At 42.8% G+C, this 14,666-nt stretch overlaps 1 protein-coding gene across 6 annotated transcripts in view; it reads right to left on the reverse strand.

Moving 5' to 3' along the window:
* Positions 1-14,666, reverse strand: part of FNDC3B (fibronectin type III domain containing 3B) — a 215,028-nt gene that overhangs the window by 53,367 nt on the left and 146,995 nt on the right. For all 6 annotated transcript variants that reach the window (XM_072868986.1, XM_072868988.1, XM_072868987.1 and 3 more), the window contains 4 exons: positions 12,218-12,356; positions 11,829-11,882; positions 3,317-3,441; positions 505-679 (listed from right to left, as the gene is read on the reverse strand). In XM_072868986.1, coding sequence (XP_072725087.1) covers positions 505-679; positions 3,317-3,441; positions 11,829-11,882; positions 12,218-12,356 — 493 coding nt within the window. The remainder of the gene's footprint in view (positions 1-504; positions 680-3,316; positions 3,442-11,828; positions 11,883-12,217; positions 12,357-14,666) is intronic.

The raw sequence follows: 14,666 nt of genomic DNA on the forward strand, positions 1-14,666 counted from the left end.
CATTATAGCAAAGGGGCTTTATAGGCAACTGCTTTTTTTTTTATTATTATTATTACTTTAAGCTCCAAGGCCACAATACTTTTCCTTCTAGAAGGATGGTGCAACTGACCTGAATAATATAATTTGGCTGTAAAATAAGCACAAAACCAATCGTGACAGTTTAACACATTACAGAAACAGAAGCGACAGATGACAGAAAGCAAGCGCACCACACAGCGGCGAGAAGGACGTGGCAGACTGAACTGGTCGAGGACAAGCTGCCCTATACCTTACAGATTCCTGTAAAGCTTTGTAAAAGAATCATGGATGACAGTACAGATTTTTAGCTAAGGATTCATAATTCTGCTGTGGAGCAGAACAAATCACACAGCTCTGTCCTGCCAAGTACCCAGTACTCCTAAAAGACCCTCCAAAGTAGCAATCCACAATCTTCTCAGTGATCTTGAACTAATAAATGAAAACAACTAAGTCATGCAGTATACTTTATAGTAACACGGTACTTACATTATCTTCTTCCTGAATTTCCAGGGTGTAGGAAATCACTTCCTCTGGTGTACATCCTTCTACTTTATTCCACTGCAATGCAATCCATGTAACACCAGCTCGAACAAGCCTTGGTGCAGCAGGGGTCTGAGGAATATTACCTGCAGTGTAGCACACCACCTCCTGGCTGTACCCACTGCACAGGGACAGAGAAGGAGAGAGAGGAATATTAAGAAAAAAACCCAAACAACCAACCACCCCTCCCTGCCCAAAGCCCCAAAACAAAACACAACACCCACTCAGACCAGACCTCAGTGTACTTAGAGAAAAATACATTTTTATTTTCAAAAAATCTAGACAACGTTAAAATTTCCCAGGCGGAAAAGATGAGCGCCCAGTTCAGAAATGCCAGAACTAAGAATAGAAAAAAAATGCAGAATTATATGTGTCCTCACAGTCGTTCTTACAGATCTCATCACAATAATATTGGAAAAAAATAATATTTGCTTGCCTAAAAATATTAGCTTACTATTAATTATGAAGTAGAGGAAAATCTCATGTAATAAAGGGGAACTAAACCATAGGAAATAAAGCCCCAAGTGTTCAACTTTTAGATGTTGACCTTGAGATGCAGTTTTCACCTTTTATAAATTCAGAATACAACTTCTATTTAAGCTACACCTCTGAAAGCCGAGTGCTCCAGCAAATCTAGTCCCACTGTTTCAGACATCCCTCTCCAAAGAAAGCCAGGAAAATTTATCCAGTCATGACCATGCATGCTCAGCATCACGTAGGAGCCGTCTCGTGCAGGCACAGATACCTTCCAACCCTCCAGGCTGGCTCTACTCCTTTCTGACTTTCCCTGCCCAAACTTCCTTGCATTTTAAGCTGAGCATAAAGTTGCTTTTTCGCACAGTTCACGTTGCAACCAGAGGGAACATCTGCAGCAGAGGAGATGCACGCTCTCACCTTGTCTAAAACCCAGCACACAATGCCTTGAAACGTAATAGGTTTCCTACACGTAAAAGTGTAGGAAGAGTTCTCCTACAATTCCAGGCAGAATATATTATGTACAATGGACATTTGAGAACAAAGTTTAAAACGGACAGATCTGGGTGAATTTTCAGGAGGACATCAGAACCCCTAACCGAATGTAATGTTCTTGCAATTTTCAAATCTCTTTTTCCAAAGTACAAATGTAGTTTGTTTCTTAACAAAGTCATCGCATGAATGTAATACACACAAAAAGCCACATCTCCTTCTTCTGAGTCTTCCTTCTCAAAAATAACATATTTGCTGAAATGTTCTTATAGTTAAAAAAACCCCACCTATAACTAACACCCGAACGAGACAAAAATCATCTTAAATGGTAAGTCCACAAGCATTACAACCAACCAAAACCATCTTACAGCACAAAGTGTTAGATGACATTATCATGTCATAATTTTGAGTGCTGCCTATAAAAATAAGCCATGTGCTGTTGGTGCTTATCTCATAGATTAACACAGAGCAGCTGACCATAAATATAGTTCTTAGTCCACTCCTTCCTCAAGAGTCTGAGTAAAAAAAAGAGAAAGAAAGAGACAAGAACAAAATAAAAAGGGGGGAGGGTTGAAGCACGCCCTAAGATATTTTAAAAATCTGGAACCTGGCAAAGAGAAGAGATTCCAAAACTGGGAATTTTGCACAAAACTGGCAGTCCCCTTCCAGTTACACTCAGCAGCTTCAGCTCAAGTCTCTCTCTCTCTCCAGATCAAGTACTATTTCAAGAGGGAGGGAAATAATCTTGCAAGAAGCTGGCAAAAGGGACTCCGTGCAAACATGAACAGTCCCAGCGCATCTCAGAGGGAAAATCCAGGAACATGAATAAAGTAACTTCTAGAAGCTACGCGTTAGTAAGAGGTTTGTGTTTTGGAAGAGAGAACAATACAGGAATCTCCCTCAGCAAAACACATTGTTATATACCACTAGTGTTTCTTTTTCTGTCCTTCTTGTAATAATGATTAGATCCTGTTTAGCTAAGAAGGACAATAAAGGAGTATACAAGAGCGCTGGATGTTTAGCTTCTTCACAGCTCAGCTCTTCCTGGCCTACTTTCCTTCCGTGAGTACAGGAGCACACAGCCCCTGCAGCACGATGGCTCTTTGGGCACGCTCTGGTCCTCAGCTGCGTAACATTTTAGCCCAGTGCTCCCTAGCAGCGCCCGGAGGATTGCAATAAGTCCAATTTCTCATCATCTTCATTTGAGAGCATCTGTTCATGTGCAAAGAAAAGCAGAACCTGAAACCCATCTCGCAGGGCCCTTGGGTGTGCCTGTCTCCTCTCGGTCCTGGCTCTCTCACCCTTCTTTCCCACCCCATCAGCCAGCCCTGCGGAAGAAGGAAAGGACTGTACTGCTGAAAAAAGACAGAAGGGCTTTGCTTTAAACCAGAAAAATAAATATATCAAGAGTCCTTTCAAAATCTGTAACTCAACTTCCTCTTGCTTGTTTTTCTTGGTTCACAGAGGTCCCTAGTGGGAATTTTATATAACAGATGTATTCTTTTTGTATTAGGAATAGACCACAAAACACCATTTAACACCTCAAAAGGAGCCTATCTTCTTAAGCTAACCTCATCATGCTGAAGGTACCTGGCGATTCCCTGGGAGGTCAATGATACCACCAGGGAAGGTGCGACACTCTAAATGATGAGCAAATGTCAGATATTTAACTCAAAACCATAAAGAGAAAAAACAAACAAAAATCCCCCCCCCCCTTCCTCTTTACACTGTCATTGATAAACTTTTCCACTACCACTTTTTCTCACGAAAGCGGGTACCTTGGGTAACTTACCTAGTACCAATGTCATTCTGAGCTGCTAATCGGAAGGTGTAACCCAAAGCCGGACAAAGCTTAGTCAACTTGCAATGCTTCTGGTTCCCAAAGTAACATTCTCTGAAACCACTGTTCCTCTTTCCCTGGAAAGAGAGAAATCTGTAATCGGATAGCGACGAAACAAAACCACGTGGTTCTTATTTTAAGAGCTGTTAAATGATATTAGAATTAGACGCTTTCATACAGGCACTGTGCAAAGAAAGCCGAGTAAGCCAGTGACAGCATTGCTACATTACGTAAAATAATACAGATCAACACAGTCAATCTGCTGTCAGATTCCTCCTCTTTTCAGATTCTTAATCTTCACGAGATGTATCTACAGCTTCTGTCATCCTACTTGCAGTGCAATTTATCCTACTCATTAAGCAAAAATAGTACAAGTTAAGGGTGAAATTAATCTCTGAATCGACCCGGTCACAGGAGCACACGAAAGCTGGAAGCGACATTTCTTGCAAGCGCTACCCTCTGCTCCTCAAGTCCCCCGCAAGCCCTCCCTGGTCCTTCAGAAACACTCCATCCCACAAGAGGGCTCTCGCTCCCCACAGTCCAGCCCACGGCCAACCCAGAGGGACAAGCCTGGGGGCAACCCTCTGCTCACCCCACGCCCTCAGGGACAAACAGATTTACTCGTTGCAGAGGAGTACGTAACGTGCCGGGTTCTGTACCCATCCTGCTGCTCAGAGCACGTGGCGTGTGATGAGCAAAGAGGGTTTGTTGGAAAGCACGAAACTTTGTTAAGAAACTTGGATGCCAGAGGTATGGTTTATGGGAGCTTCACGTCAACGTGACCTGGAGCGATGCTGAGCCCTGACAAAGCCAAGATGGGGCAGCAGTGAGAGAGGGTACCGAGACCCCTCTAGCTCCCGAGTCCTTCCTTAGGTACGCTAAGGACAAACCTGCACAGCTGAGGACAGGGACATTCGGAAGTTCTCTCCCTCCCTGCCATGGTTAAAACAAAACAAAAACCTTTTCAATCCAACGCGACTTGATATGCCCTACGGTAAAAACAAAGCTGAGCCTTCTGCAGGACAGAGACGCCAAGACAACAAAGAATAACTGGTCTCATCCTACGCCACATGTGGGAAACGGTCAATTGGAAATCTTTCAGGAGAAAGGGAATGGATTGCTCAGCTCTACATAAGTAATATCTACCTGAGCTGAAGCAGTTTAAAGGAGTTTTAATTTCAATACCTGAATGCAAAATTAATGGGCAATTACATTACAAAAGCACAGCAAAATAGAAACCTAGCAAAGCACACCCATGGGCTCAAACTGGTGCAGGAGATAGTTATGCCCATCTCTGCAACTTCTTCTGACAGCAGAGCTCTGCTATGCCATTTACTATTTTTGGCACCTGTCTCTACAGTTTCTAATTTTTATTTTATCTCTGTAAAATTAACATCTGCCCATAGACAAGACTACTTATTTCACCTGATACACACCAGCCTGACAGAAGACTCAATGTTTCTACACCTAAGCAGACTATCAGGAAAATTATATATATATAGGTGCCCCTCACTGCAGCCAACAGCCTCACCTGCTGCTGCCTCCTTCGGCTCTGGCTGTCCTCCCACACGCTGTTCTTCCTCCCAGCTCAATACCTCACTTCTTCATTACAATCTCAAAAATGCCCAAGTGGGACATACATTTTTCACTGGCCCATTCTCCAGCCCCTATCAACTTCCACTTCTTTTCACTCAGATTGCAACACAGAAGGAAGAACTCCATGAAATATTTGTAGTAAGTCTCCAAAAATGTGTTTATCAAGCTAGAAACAATCATGCAGACCTCCAGCACAGCCCAACAATTTGGAGGCACTAAAGGGACATTTAGCACGCTGGCAAACAGCCATAACTTACTTTTATTTATACAATGTGATCCTACACTTATTCCAGAACTTGGTTTTATACACAGTCTTCTACAACTTCACCCACCTGCTCCAGCTGTAACATTACGGTAAGGCGGAAGTAAATTAAGGGGTGGAATTGGAAGAGAATCATGAATCCTAAAGCAAAAGTCTTTTGTAAATGAGAAAACTTTTTCAGATCTAAAATCCCTAGATACAGAGTTATATAAAACTCCTTTTGGACAAAAATAATAGGTCACCATACTGCCCAGCTCAGCAACAACATACTTAAAATTCAGACTATACAAAACCTAATTAGTAATACTATGTTTAATTAGTAATACTATGTTTTAGTAAAATATCCATTCATCAGCGCAGGACTACTAAGAATAGATTTTTCTTTTCCCTATGCAAACTCTCTTTTACAGGTTCAGAAGCATTGAATTAATTTTTCTCTAACTCTTTAAAACCATCCTGACTTCTATATTTGTAAAGCTTTTAATCTCCTTTTGGTTTCTGCTTGAGAATGTATTTTTTTGATCATTTCCCTATGTTTTTTCTCCAAGAGAACAAAGTGACCAAATGCGGTCGCTAAACAGATGCGCAGCGATGGCTGGCTAAAAAGGAAAGTCATGGAAAATCTCACCTGCAGCACAATGCCTGAACCGAGAGCAATGGGCCAAGGAAACTCCCATTTGTCAAAGCGACGGGCTAAAACTTTGCAAAGATTGCCAAACATTTATGTTATCTTCAACTTTATAACAGTACAAGTTCTGATACTGTGTATCTTTGTCTTCTAGAACTGGTGTGGTACATTCCCCAGACTCACTCAGAGACCGACTGGTATTCACATTACTCAGACTGGCTGGTATTTCGGATTCTATTGGCACTAATTGGAGAGGCTGGCCGATATTTCTAATTATCCTGGCATTAATAGCCTGGAAATAGTCTCTCGGCTTCTTCCCTCCCAAGATTTATGAAAGCACTAATGCTGGCATAATTATAGACAGGAACAACTGGCAGGCTGGCACTGGCTGCCACCCAAGAGCCTTACAGCTTTCCCAGCATCCTTCTCCTATTCTTTGTACACTCGGCATCCAAGTTTTAATCCTTTAAATAAGGTTTCGTAAGTTGCTTAAAATATACTGTATCATTTCCGCAAGTATTTCTAATCCACAAATTTCAGAGGGAGAGCAGACACTGTCTGACTTCCTCGCTAGCCCGGGTTTCTCCAGCCTGCGTTCCCAATTCTTCATGAGGACAGCCCATACTGTCTTCACCTTCAGGGCCTGCCCAAGGAAACAAGAACAATCCAAGCTCCACAAATCCATTAGAATTTGCACAATACTATAACAGAGCATTTTAACACCGTTTTTAAGAGTTTTGCCTGCTATTTCAGCTACACTTCAAGCTACACACTCACTTAAAACAGGGTGCTTAAGTTTCTGTTGGAGATTGGGTTTACTGAGACAAGGGTTTTGAGATTTTAAATGGGTTTTGTTGACCACATTCCTTGCAGCAGACATAGTAAATAAACACGAAAGGAGGAATGGGCCACTGCAGGCACAGTGGACACAGAAATGGAGCACAGTCCTTTACAAGACCTCACGGCAGAAGTCTGAATAAAAGCTGCCAGCATCAGATCTGCAACCAGGAGGCAAGATGGCAATCTGCTGCAGGCCACGCCAGCATTAACTTCCGTGGTTGGTGCATATTGGCAATAAAAAGCAACAGACTGATATTCAGTCTGACACAGAGCTGCGGAGCAAACTGTCAACAATTACTATAACACACCCTAATATCTCTGCAAAGCATTTATTGTGCAAGCTCTTACACAAGTAACCGAATTTTCTCTATATACAAACATTCAGAAGACAGAACAGGACCTATGAAACGTCCCTAAAATAGATACAAAAACCAATTTTATCCAAGACTCTCCTCTTGCATGCCTCACCGGAGCGGCATAGCCACAGAACAGAGCTAGAGGGCAGGTAGGTGAACAAACAAGCCCAAGCCCAAGCCTGGAGCTCCGTGTATTCTGGTGGACCATCACTGAGATGCATGGCCCAGATTATCAGCTAGTATAAATGAGCACACCTCTGCTAGCCTCAAAAAGTTTAAAACTTTGTGGCGGAACAAAATTATCTCCATTTATCTCTATATAAACTTAATTATTAACTATCCATCACCAAATTGTTAAATAGTGTGGTATTGCATCTGTCTCCCTCTTGAGCAAATTAAAATGAGATGCTTAGTGGATGAGAATTAAAGCTGCTTTTGAGTTTTATGTAAAGCAGCAATACACACTGCGTGAGAGGGATGTCCTTGTCTCTGGCTCAGGAACAGCCCTCCACTTTCCCATAGAGAATGAATAGGATACTCTCGCTATCCACATGCACAAGAGAAACATTTATTTACTACCTCTTAATCACAGAATGATCATTTCACATCTAATTAGTAACAAAGGCCTGATTCTTACAGCAGTGCCAGCAGCATTTTTCAATGCAGTTACAGTTTACTGATTTTGATGAACTCTGGCATCAGGAGAAAGCCTCACCTCCTTTACAGTGATGTTTTATGTTTGGTATATTTTTAACGCTATTTTTTGCGATTAGCCTTTTGCTTACCCTGAATAATCAATCCTGGCACAGTCATCAATTGACTAGTTCAGGCTTGTAAGTTCAAAGGGTTCAGGTTTATAAAGCTCATAGAAAAAGAGCCAGAAGGTGGAGATTTCCTTAATTACTAATTTTAACTGATTTTATTGCCAGACTACTATTGCCAATCCCAGCACCTGAGGTGCAGGCATGTTCAGATCCTACTGAATTTCAAAATACCCGAGAAAAGGGGCTGATCCTAACTCCTTTGAAGTCAGTAGAAACTTTGCTAGCGTACATCCAGTGTAACTGAGTGACAATTCGCTGAACTGATCTTTCACTCTGCTGTTGAAGTACGAAGATCATCCTTCACAGTTCTTCAGGCATTTTAAGCTACAGCAGTTTATTAGCAAGGCATTACAACCGTAATTCAAAGACCTATGTCAGTACTGAGAAAGAAAGTATTTGCATTTTCTAACTAACACCAGTCATGTTACAAACCATTTAATCCAAATTGTGTGTGGGGGGGGAAGGTGGAATAGCAGGAATAGCTTTGTCTATTGACTACTCTATCTTCCAGAGTCTGCAGGTCAGGAAAAACCCCAAAACTCAGAACTGAACTGAAGCAGCAGCAGCTGGGTAGGACTGGCACAGTGACTTAAGCAGTATAACCTCCTCTTCATCAAAGTAGGTCAGAATACAACACACCTAATTCCAGTGAAGAAACAAAAGCAATTCCTTTCTGTTTCCTCTACAGCTCATCTAATGAGGTGAGAGAAGGTTTTTAAAGTATATATGAGAAAAGACAGCTAAACGAGAGAATGGGAACAGCACTGTGTCTATTCTCAGCAAGATACAGCAAAATAAAAAACCAACCCTGCCTCAAACACCTTTCTCCAGTCCCTTGAGTGACCCTCCAGAGAAGCGGGGAACCGGCGGTAGGTACGTGGGGTGGCACGGGGCTTGCTGAGGAGCGCTGCGCCCAGGGTCCCAGGCAGACCCCCCGGCACCCTGCCGGCACTGCAGCACCTCAGCCCTGCGGGACCCCCCAGCTGCAGCCACGAAGAGATGAGACGCTGTCCTCTTGCTACACCCTACAACCTCACCTAATCCTAGGGCTGTAAAACATGCCGCTTCGGCTGTTGTTTTACCGCAACAATTTATTTTTTGCATATACAAGTGACGCCACCTACATTCCTGGCTGCATTTTAGATGCTATAAACTATGCCTCTGCCCTGTAAAAACAGGAGGAACTAGTGGAGATACTGTTGAGCATCTGACATGCCCCAAGATGCGATGGCCCCAGAGAGCGCCAACCTGTACCCACGGTGCGGAGCGCGAAGGGGCTGCTGGAGCCCCTCCGTCGGCGGGAGCGGGTAGCACAGCTCGAGCTGGGGGAACAGGCCAGCGTGCCTGGGACGCAGCTGGACGTGCTCGCCCCGCCACCTCCACCACTCCCCACGTCTCCCCTGCCTGATGCCAGCTTTGTCTCTACAGTCTGAGCCTGCAGCCTTTGCACGACAGCTTTCCAGGGTCCGCGTGTCACTTCGTGTTGCGAGGGCTTTCCACGGCTCACTCGCACGCTATCCTTCCCTAGGAAGGGACTCAACTTCTCAAGGCGGACTGCCATTTTAGGGTGTTTTTCTAACTTTATCATCGGATAGATTTCTTGTTCTCCACTCATGCAAAGCCCTCTCTGCTTTGAAGCCACAATTTAATTTCCTTCTGATCGCTGATCTTCCCGTGTTTATATTTTATTCTGTGCCCTGTAGCTAATGAATGTTGCTCTAGCTGAGATCTGGCAGAGTGTTCGCTGTTGCCTGGCAAGCGTTCTCCTCTTCCCCGATGTATTTATTTCTTGATTTCACCGGGACACAGTGTGGCATTGTAACAAAGTTCGTGCTTTTGCTTACGTGGAGTTTACACAACCGAGCGCGAGGGTACAGGGCATTGCAAGTGAATTCTCTTTTGTACTTGGGTGCCGTAACCCCGGGAGCTAACTGCACCCTACGTCAGAGGCACAACTTGCAATGGCACATGAAGAAGTGAGCGGGACAGCTTGCCGAGCTCGCCGTCACAGGTAGATGGGGTTCCTGCAGATGCAGGCACAGCCAGCCTGCATCTTCAGGCTTTTTCTTTAATAAGCCTTAATAGCTAGTTTTGATTCAGCAACTCAAAATTGCATTTCTCTCTCATATCAGAGGAAAAAAAATTCAGAGAAGCTACACCTGTGGCATTAACTGTCTCACAACCAGACAACTACATTTCAGTCAGGAGTCTTGTCAAATCGTTGGAGATGTACCAAATTAATTTGTGCAGGGCCACTATTCTTTCCTCTTTGCTGGCTAGCTATCCACTGGGATCTCAGATTTCAGGATTGTTACTGAGAAAACAAGGTAATTAAAATAGATAGACTAAGGGAATCAGGATGCCTTCATTCTTCCCCATTGGTACATGAGCTAGCCTAAACCAAAGTACTTTTGCGCTGTGAAAAACAGACATCCTAACAATTCCTTCTGAAGAGAAAACTCTAGGTATATACTCAGTATTAAAGGGTGTAAAGGACAAAAGCATTTTAGAATTGCCTTACATATATCTAAAATTATGACTAGGCTCCATGCGGACAAAATTAACATCAACAGTAATTAATGAGCACTGTATTATTGGTCTGTTGTTGGTCTTTCTTCTGACAAGCCCTTCTGTTGCTTCACTTCCCTTCCCTTTGCAGGCTGGAGTCATTCACGTTTCCACCGCTTCACTGCTCGGTGTTGTTACGTTCCCATGGCTCCAAGTCACTGGAAGCCTTGCAAGAGACCACAACTGCGCAGTCAAGGTGCCACAGAAGGTGTAATGGGATCATCCTGGCCCATCCTTTGGGAGAAATGTCTTTTTAATCTCCTTTCCCAGACCTCACACTCCACTTTTTTCTTCTTCACTGACGACCTTTCCCCTTCCATTATGGGGAGAGGGACAGCAAGCCATTCTGAAATTATCGTTTAATTTTAGTTCAGTTCAGTGGGTTTCCCATCATGGAGACCCTGCTTGCTGTGATACTGCATACAATAAATGTTTGCACGGTGAGCAGTTCCAAACGTCCAACATGTAGCAGAATGATCTGAGAACACATTACTAGTGAAATGATGGAAAACTATAATGATGGAAAACTATTCATAACAGAATACTCCCTTTAGAATACTATTTTTAGACTACTAAAAAACTCAAGAGATGTTTTTCAGACTGTACAACTAAACACCTCTTCACACTCTTAATTTCCTGACTCATTGCTTTTTTTTTTCTTTACTTGTTGCCCAAGCCTTTTCTATCACCCAATACATATTTTTTCCTTCAAAGATGATATTCACTGACTCATGTTTTCTGCAGAAATACGGCTTGCACAATGGAAAGAAGGCAGAAAGGAATTAGGGGATGAAGGGAGGACTCCCAACCAGAAACCACCTCCAGCAAATACTCCACATCTCTTGCTTTTGGCACTCCCCCTGATAGCACACTGCTCACTGACGATGTAAGATATTTGGGACAGAGAACTTATTTCCTTTTGTGTCTGGAAGGGGACTATTTGCCACCATATAAAGGACACCGTTATTTTGACCCTGACTACATTCCCTGTAGAAAGGGCTGCAAGATCACAGCTCTTCTCCTTTGAGGAAGGAACAGTGTTTTATTCTGCGCTCAGACAGCATCCAGAAGAAGAAGATCACAAATAGAACTCTAAGATACATCGTAGCAATTAAATAATAAGTAATGCTAATTAACAAAAAGAGTACACCAAATGAGCGATAAAAAGTTAGATTTCAAGAGCACAGAAGCAGAACATTTTCTCTGCATAAAACACTGAAGGAAAAGTTTTCCCCCACTGCCCCTTTCACCTTTCCAACTCTTTACCTAATGCCATCAGGATTTCATTTTCCTCCTTCTACTTTCTCCTGTATTTAATTATTTTTCTTTACTCAGCAAATCCTTGTAAAGTCTGAGTGCCATTTATTTACTTCAACTAGTTACTACTTACCTCATCCCACTCCAGAAGGTAGCTGGTGATTTTTGAACCATTATCAATGGGTGCCTATGAACAAAAATAAACAAAAGGTGATTTTGGGAATAAGAGAAAACTACTTCCCCCCCAGGCAAATGACTACAGTTTAAAGTGAAACCGAAGCTTGGGGTTTGCACGCAGCTTGGCAACCTCTTAACGAATACCGAGAAGAAGCTGGACATAATGAAACACATACATTTTAACAGTCAAGTCAGTGCACGGGGAGGGATTTGTCAGAGTACAGCAAGTTCAAGTCCCCTACTGAAAAATGACTGTCTCAGCTTTCAGTTATTTTCAACAGTTATGCTCACTGTCGGTAAACTGTATTTTTTACTGCTTTCTTGCCCGATCCAAGCATTACCTACCTTCCATTGTAAGGTTAAGGAGCTTTTGGTCCTGTGCGAGGGTTTGGGTGGGAAGGGACACTCTGGTGCTGAGCTGTGAGTGGTGAAGCTGACTGGCTCTGAGCAGGATCCCTTCACTGAGTTGTACATTGCATATACCCTGGAAACAATATTCAAATGGGTTATGAATTTGCTGACAGCTACAAGATGAGACAGCACTGCCTCAGCCACAATATTTGACTACCAAAGCATCCATGATACTGTCCACTAATGACAGATTTCTCACAGACCAGTGGCTATCATTATTCTACTTCACTTGGTACAAGTACGCAAGAAAATTCACAGCAGAAGAGGAACATTACAGTGTTTCGTGCAAATACTCCCATACACCACTGAGTTATCATCATCATCTTTTCTTTCCACCACTATTTCCTTGCCTATTGCCAGACTTTCCCATGCTGTGCTAAAATCCTCTTCACAACACAACAGAAAGTACGAACTCATGAGAAAAAGGTATAAACTTTAATGCCTGTTTTACACTTGATTCACATGTACCATGTTGAGTGACGGAAACTGCTGGTGTCCTTCCACGGGTACAAGCTTCTCCTGCATAGCTCAGGTGTCAACACTTAGTGGACCTCCATGAATTAGAACTAACACAGCTCAGGAACATTACTCTGATAAAATCTTCAAAGCAAATTTGATTTCAGGCAAATCCTCTATATATCAGCACAGAGGGGGATACACAATACCAAATAACAAGGGAAAATGAATACAATATAGCTGAGCACTTCCTCACAAGGCGCTTTGCTCTGCAAAATTAATGATGTTATTTTTTCCCTTCACATTTTCCAAACAGCAAAAGGAAAGTGCAAATTGGAAGTCCTATACTCAAAAAAACGTTCAAACCATGACCAGACGATGACCTCTGAGCAGGCTGTAGCTATTGTGTACTTGAATGCAGAGTTTAAGAAAGGGCAATTTCTAAATTTGTTTTCAGTAGATAAGAGTAATTTATGTACAATGGCCACCCACATAGAATCAAACCTTTCGGGGGAGGCTCCCAAGAACTGCTATAGGGCTGCTTTACCCATCACCTGTGAGCAGTCAGGAGTGAAAACAAATGCAATTAATTAATTGGGTCTGCATCTGGCAAGTGGTATGTACGTGTGCCGGAAATCAGCAGAGCTAAGCATCAAACATACACCATCGGGGAATACAAGTGTGCAAAAATGAGCTTAACGAGCATCTTCTGCGAGTCCTTGAAACACTGAGCACAGTCATCTCTGAAGGTACCAAAATAATACCTCTTGAAGAAACGCAGGAGGTAGATTCAGAGAGAACCAGGAGGGCAGGAGCAAGCACAAGCAGCTTGTCTGTGCGGAGACGAAGCCCTGAGAGATGCTGCCAAGGTTAAGGAGACCCAAGGCGATCTGCTGAGTAACTGTTGGCCCCACAAATTTCTTTACTTAACAGATTTATTTCTTCACACTCGTTAATACATAACGCGGTTTCAGTGAAGAAAAAAATTGTCGTGGAAAGCAAACAGTCGGCCTTTTCAGTGTTGGTTCCCTGCACTACAAACACATACTGCTGCTTTTTAAGTCTGACTTTTATGTTTAGCAGTCACTTCTTATTTTTAAACAAAAGTTATTGCTAACTGTTCACAAACGATTTATAATTTGGCAAACCTGCAGGAAGGCGGAGGGAACCGTAGGTAGGCAGAGGGAAGTCAGCCAGGACACGGGGCAAACACCCCCAACACCCCTAAAAATCGCAGGAGACCTCAGCGCCATGCTTTGCATGGCAACTGCTCTGCTGTTTGAAGCCGGCTTTAAAAATGATGCTCAATTGCTTACAGCAGGAAGCTCAGCAGTGTTTTACAACCTTCTGCTCCTTGCTACCATCCATTTGCTGCTGGGGCTGGGACTACTGCCCAGCCTGGGAGCCTGCGTCTCCTACTTATTTACAAGAAGTTACTTCTGGTCTTGTGCTTCTACTTGAAAAGTTCATTTTAGGGCTCCACTAGAAAATATCCTTAAGAAAAAGAAGCTACAGTATCAGAGAAGGACAAACACATTTTGGTGTTGGGTGTTTTCTGGAGCTCAGAAGCAAAGTGTTTGTTCTTTAAAGTTTTACAAACAGTAGCAGCCTTAATGGGAAAAAGCACGCCAAACCTAGCCCTTGTCTGGAAAAACAGAAGGAAACAATAGACAGGAGTGAAAGGAATTTTTTTTTAAAAGGATATTGAGCATAAGTGAACAGGATGTGAATTTGAAGCCCTGGTTCATAAGCAAAGTCTTTAAAAAAAAAAATCCAACATGAGCAGATAACACCACAGACGGTGTTAAAAACATCAGGGAGCAAAACTGAGAATGTGTCAATAGTTAATAAATGTGTAAAACAAATTTTTAGAATCAAAGAGACATATGCTCTAAAAATATCAAGACAGGCCAGTGTGAATCCATTT

The sequence above is a fragment of the Ciconia boyciana genome, chromosome 7 (assembly GCF_034638445.1).
Source record: "Ciconia boyciana chromosome 7, ASM3463844v1, whole genome shotgun sequence".
Taxonomy (NCBI): Eukaryota; Metazoa; Chordata; class Aves; order Ciconiiformes; family Ciconiidae; genus Ciconia; species Ciconia boyciana.